The sequence below is a fragment of the Trichosurus vulpecula genome, chromosome 2 (assembly GCF_011100635.1).
Source record: "Trichosurus vulpecula isolate mTriVul1 chromosome 2, mTriVul1.pri, whole genome shotgun sequence".
Taxonomy (NCBI): domain Eukaryota; kingdom Metazoa; phylum Chordata; class Mammalia; order Diprotodontia; family Phalangeridae; genus Trichosurus; species Trichosurus vulpecula.
Window position 1 is genome coordinate 43635432 of NC_050574.1, and position 6547 is coordinate 43641978.

Sequence of the window (6547 nt, forward strand, 5' to 3'; positions counted from 1 at the left end):
GAGAAAGGTCAGGATGATTAAGCATTATAGACACAGGTGTCAGGGTTAGCAAAGGCAACTTTTTTCTAGGTATTTGGCAGTAAAGGGGCAAAGAGATATAGGAAAGTAGCTTAAATAGGTGGCAATGTCAAGTGACAGATTTCTTTTTCTTTTAATAGAATGGAAATAGACAATCTAGGTGATTTAGTGACTACAGTGATACACTTCGATTGACAAAACTCTGAGTTCTAATCATTCATTGACTGCGTAACTCATGGAAAGTCATTTAACCTACTACAACCCCAGTTTCCTCATCTGTAAAATGGGGAGAACGGTAGTATGTACCTCATAGGGTGGCTGTATCAATGGTAATCATATAGGTAAAAATCTGTAAGCCGTAAATACTCTATAAATATTAGTTATCATAATCATCATCACTACTACTTCTACTACTGTTACTACTACTACTACTATTACTTGAATATATTTGTAGGAAGCAGGGATTAAGTAGATAGAGAAGAAGGGATAAGACATAGTCACAGCTAGGTGTATGTATTCATAATGAAGTGACATAAGGTGTAAGATGCTTTGTGAACTTTAACTCACAGTATAAATATGAGTTATGCCGCTGCTGCTGGAAAAGCCAATAAACATTTATTAACCACTTACTATGTGCCAGGCACTATGGTGAATGCCAGAGGACAAATATAAGAAAAGGACAGTGCCTGCCCTCAAAGATAATACATTCTAATAAAGGGGGGAAAGCACACAAAAGGTAGCTGACAAGTGGGAAGTGGGAGAAGGTACCAACACAGGACATAGTATCAATGTTTGGAGTGTCAGAAGTAGGACCAGAAAAGGATTGAGTAATGGCCAGACAGGGCCCTTAATCAAAATAGTTGTTCCAGGAAGAACTCACCAGTGGGCAAAAGAAGCACAAGAATAGAGGAATGTTCCAGGACGACAAGAACACAGGGAGTGAGGGAACTTCCAGGCTGAGGAGGCAGCTGAAGCTTGTAGTGAAGGCCAGAATCCAAAGCAAATATGGGAGAGGAGAATGATTTCATCAGTGAGGCGAAAACCAAAATAGGAGATGACAGGCAAACATTACTAACCAGGGAGATCCTAGATATTATGATGTTTGAGTTGGACTTTAAAGAGTGATTATAAATTCAACACATAAGGAAGAGGAATGAGGGCATTCTAGACACAGGTAATAGAGTGAGCAAAGACACTGTAGGTTCTGCTGGAGATGACACATGGAGGTGAAGGTAGATTGACTTGCCTACTGAATAAACTAAGATCAATAATCACCCTCTTTCCTCGTCTAAATAAGCACACTTTCCTTTTCCTTTAGTTTGAGTGTTGTGGTCTGACCACATCGGGAATATATTATCTTCCATCCTGAACACAGCATTCTGGGAAGGTACATTGGCAAGCTGGAGTGCATTCAGAGATTCAGAGTAGTGAGACTATGTGAGTGAGAGGTCTGGAAATCTTCCTACTGAATATTGGTTGAGGGAACCACGTTTTTTTTAGCTTATCAAAGAAAAGTCATCGGGGAAGAAATAGCTATCTTCAAGCATTCGAAGAGCTGTCATGTAGAAGAAAGAGTATAGGATATAGATCTGGGAAGGGATTATTATTATTATTATTATTATTAATTATTATTATTATTATTTAGATTCTCTAGTCAGATCACTTTCTTTTACAAGTAAGCAAATTGACCCCACAAGAGGTGAAGTGAGTGGCCCAAGTTAACTTTAGGGGCCAAAACAAGATTCAAACTAAGATCTTCCAATTCCAAATCTAATGTTCTTTCTACTGTCTCATGCTACTCCATATTTCTTTTGTATGGTCCCAGGGACGTAATTGGATACATATTTATAGTAGAAGCACTTTTGGCTAGGAAGGAAGGAAGGGATTATGAAGGAAGGAATAATTATGAAATATTATATTTATGCTATAGAAATATAGAATTATGAAATATAGTGCAAATATAATAAAATTCTAAAAAGTGAAATATGCTACCCTTTGTCACTTCAGGAATCCAACCAGATTACTCCTTATTGCAGAAGCCTACCATGTGTAGGAGGGTAGGTGATATGATGTAGCCTTCAAGCTCTTCACAAGCTCTGAGTCTATATTGTAGGGAGGACTGTGTAAAGGGGAGGGAGTGAACAAAAATACCTTCCAGCTTATAAGATTTTGTAATGTTGTTCCTGGGCCTTCATTTCCTTCCCAGAATTCTCCTAATGCACCTGTTCCAGTGGATCCCCTCTGGCTGATGGACTTTTCAGAGCACAGAAAATGACCAATTACACCAGGGTTCCTGGATTCATTCTCCAGGGCTTCTCAGTCATTCCTGAACTGCAGACTTTCAGTGTGGCTATCTTCTTTTTCATCTACATATTCTCTCTGCTTGGGAACATCTCCATCATGACAGCAGTGACTATGGATTCTCATCTGCACACACCCATGTACTTTTTCCTCAAGCATCTATCATTCATTGACTTGTGTTCCACCTCCACCACACTTCCCCGGGCACTCTTTGCTGCTCTGGCTGGCTCGGAAGTCATCTCTCTGCCAGCATGTGCAGCTCAACTTTTTGTTTTTGTCTTCTGTGGAGCTACTGAGTGCTTTATCATCACCTCCATGGCCTATGACCGTTATCTGGCCATCTACCAGCCCTTGACCTATGGGACCACCATGACCCAACAGTTCTGCTGTGCCCTGGTGTGTGTGGCCTGGGTGAGTGGGCTCCTCTTCTCCTCCTTCCACACAGCCAACACTTTCACCCTGTCTTTCTGTTACCCCACGGTGGAACATTTCTTTTGTGATATCCCACCACTCTTCCGATTGTCATGCACTGATCCACACAAACATGAGGCAGCTGGCTTTGCTGTTAGTGGCTGTATCATCATGAGCTGTTTTGCACTTACCGTCCTCTCCTACATCCAGATTGTAGCCACTGTGTCCCATATCAAGTCAACACAAGGTCGCCAAAAGGCCTTCTCCACCTGTTCCTCCCACCTCATCACAGTAATCCTCTTTTATGGAACTGGCAGTTCAGCCTACATGAGGCCTGTTAATGGCTACTCCCCGCTTCAAGGGCGCCTCGCTGCCATATTTTACTCCATCCTCACCCCAACCCTAAACCCTATTATCTATAGTATGAGGAACAAAGATATGAAGGCAGCCCTGAGAAAGCTTTACATTCGTGGGACATGATGAAGCTCAGAGTCTTGGGAGGAGAAAGAAACTAGGTATGCAACAACATACTCTTATAACTCTCCCCATAGAATGACCAATGTTGTAGTCTGAGATTTGCAACTAATATAGCTTTGTGATCTTCATCGAGATGTTTCTTCTCACTGGGCCTCAGTTTCTTCATTTGCCAAATGGAAATAAGAACCCTTGCTCTCTAGCTCATGGGAATATTGTAAGGATAAGACTTCAAAACATAAGGAATACATTATTTCCCAAGTATACCTATGTATCTTAGTCTGTGCAGATCACCACTTCTTCTTGCTATAAGTTGGCAATCTTTATGAGTTTCTGTGGCTTAAAAAATGGGATTCTTTTCAACTGTGAATGATTAGCTATTTTGAGCAATACAATAATCTGAGACAGTTTCAAATGATTTATAATTGAAAATACTATCTACTATCCACCTCCAGAGAAAGAACTGATGAAGTCTGGATGCAGATTGAATAATATTTAAAAAACCTTTTTTAAGATTCTTGGTGGGTTCTTTTTGGTTTATGTTTTCTTTTGCAACATGGATAATATGGAAATGTTTCATATAACTGCACATATATAATCTATATAAAATTGCTTGCCTTCGCAAGGAGGGGAAGGTGATGGAGGGAGAGAGAATTCAGAAGTCTAATTTTTTTTATTTACATGTAATTGAGAAAAAAGTTTAAAAATTGGATTTTAGTAGGAATAATCACAGGCTAGTTACATGAACTAAAGAAACAACTGAACTAAAGAACAACTGAAGCCTGTAATGGAAAGGATGACAAGGTCACAGTTCAAATGCTGTATATCTTTAACCACAGAACAATCATGAACCGATGATTATTTCTGAATATTCATCCTTCTTGACCTCTCTGCAACCTCTGACACTGTTTATCACTCTCTTCTCCTTGATACTTTTTTCCTTTTGGCTTTTCACGACACTATTTTCCCATGGTTTTCCTGCTACCTTTGTGACTGCTCCTTCTTAATCTACTGACTTTTAGTCAAAGTTATGCCTGTTAATCATGGGTATTATCCAAGACTCATCAGCTCCAATGGATATCCAAATTGATGATTCTAGGGTCAATTTATCTAGCCCTAACTTCTCGACTTTCAGTCTAGTATTTCCAACTGCTTAGTGGACATATAGAACTGCATATCCCATGAACACCTCAAATTGAACATGTCCAAAACTGAACTCATTGTCTTTTCCCCAAACCCTCTCATCTTCCTAATTTTGCTATGATTGTAGAGGGAACCATCATCTTCCCTGTCATCTAGGCTTGCAACCTAGGCATCGTCTTTGACTCCTAATTCTTTTCCATTAATATCCAATCAGTGGTCAAGGCCTGTTGTTTCCATCTTTCCAACATTTCTTGTATTCACTCCCTTCTCTCCACTCACTGTCACCACCCTGTTGAAGGTCTTCATTTTTCTTTTTCTCTCAGGTTTCTCCCTATTCCAATTCATTTCAATTCAATAAACATTTATTAAGTGACTAATATATTCCAGCCACTGTGCTAAGCACTCCATTCAGCTATCAGATTAAGTTTCCTAAAATCTTACCTCAATTCAATAGGTTCCAGTGACCCTCAAATATGGAAACCATCTGTTGGACTTTTGAAGCCCTCCGTAAAAAATAGAAATACTTGAATGAAATAATGAAGAGTGAAATGAAAAGAACTAAGAGAAGATGGCATACAGTAATAGCAATATTGTTTTAAGAATAACTTTGAGTCAGAGCTTAATAGAAAATTTGACTTTCAAATACGAATCAAGAGAAGCATGAAAAAGTGAACAGGAAAGTGAAATCATAAGGGACTTACTAAAGTTGAACCATTTTGTTTACATGCCTACATGGAAAGATGATGTGTGTAATTCATGAGACCTTTTTTAGTATGAGGGTAGTTGAAGGGAATACATACATATATATATATATATATATATATATATATATATATACATATATATATTATATAATACACACACACACACACACACACACACACATATATATATAATGTAGACAGAGGGCACAGGGTGAGTTAAATAGGAAGGGATGATATGTAAAAAAAATTAAGGGGTGAGAGAGAAATATATTGTGAGAAGGAGAGAAAGACAGCAATAGAATGAGGTAAATTATCTCAAATAAAAGTGGCAAGAAAAAGCAATTATAATGTAAGGGAAGAGGGGGCAGGTGAAAGGGAAAGAGTGAATCTTGCTCTCAATGGATTTGACTTAAGGAGGGAATAACATACACACTCAGTTGGGTATCTTACCCTATAGGAAAGTAGGTGGGAAGGGGATAAGAGGGAAGGGATGATAGAAGGGAGGGCAGATTGGTAGAGGAGATAATCAAAAGAAACACTTTTGACAAGGGACAGGGTCAAGGGAGAAAAGTGAATAAAGGGGGACAAGATAGGATGGAGGGAAATATAGTTAGTCTTTCACAACATGACTATTATGGAAGTGTTTTGCATAACGATATATGTGTGGCCTATGTAGAATTGCTTGCCTTCTCAAAGAGCTTGGGTGGGGAGGGTAAAAGGGAGAGAATTTGGAATTCAAAGTTCTACAAACAAATGTTTAAATAAAGTTGTTTTTACATGCACCTGGGAAATAAGATATACAGACAATGGGGTATAGAAATCTATCTTGCCCTGTAAGAAAGTAAGGAAAAAGGGGGAGTGGGGTGATAGAAGGGAAGGCTTACTGGGGAAAGGGGCAATCAGAATTTATGCCATCTTAGGGTGGGGGGAGGAAGGAAATGGGGAGAAAATTTGTAGTTCAAAATCTTGTGGAAATCAATGTTAAACACTAAAAATATCAAATTTTAGAAAAGAATAACTCTGAGTGACTAAGTCATTTTGACTATTATAAATATCCAAATTAACTACTAAGGACATGTGGGGAAAGACACTATCTATATCCAGAGAAAGAAATGATAAATAGAAGTGTGTATAGAACAGTTTTACATATATATGTGTATATATATATATATATATATATATATATATGTATACATACACATACGTACAGCCACACATATGTATGTATATATATATATACATATATGTATATATTTATGTCTAACGGTAGCCACCTCAGGGGGAGTGAAGAAAAAAAGGAAAAAAAAGAAATTTACACAATTACTTTATTACATGTTTAAGAGGAATAGCAAGTTGTACATAATAGATTTATAGTTTCATGTGCAATCATCTTTTTTATCACACTATGTTTTATTATACTATGTTATTATACTATTTTTCATCATACTATGTTATACTATACTATGTATTATACATATGTTATACTATGTTTATCA

The 6547-nt window shown here is 37.8% G+C and overlaps 1 protein-coding gene across 1 annotated transcript; it reads left to right on the plus strand.

Moving 5' to 3' along the window:
- Nucleotides 1–2289: 2289 nt before the first annotated feature.
- LOC118836398 (olfactory receptor 1444-like) lies at nt 2290–3210 on the plus strand. Its single transcript, XM_036743708.1, has one exon. The coding sequence runs from the start codon at nt 2290–2292 to the stop codon at nt 3208–3210; it is 921 nt and encodes a 306-aa protein (XP_036599603.1).
- Nucleotides 3211–6547: the final 3337 nt, after the last annotated feature.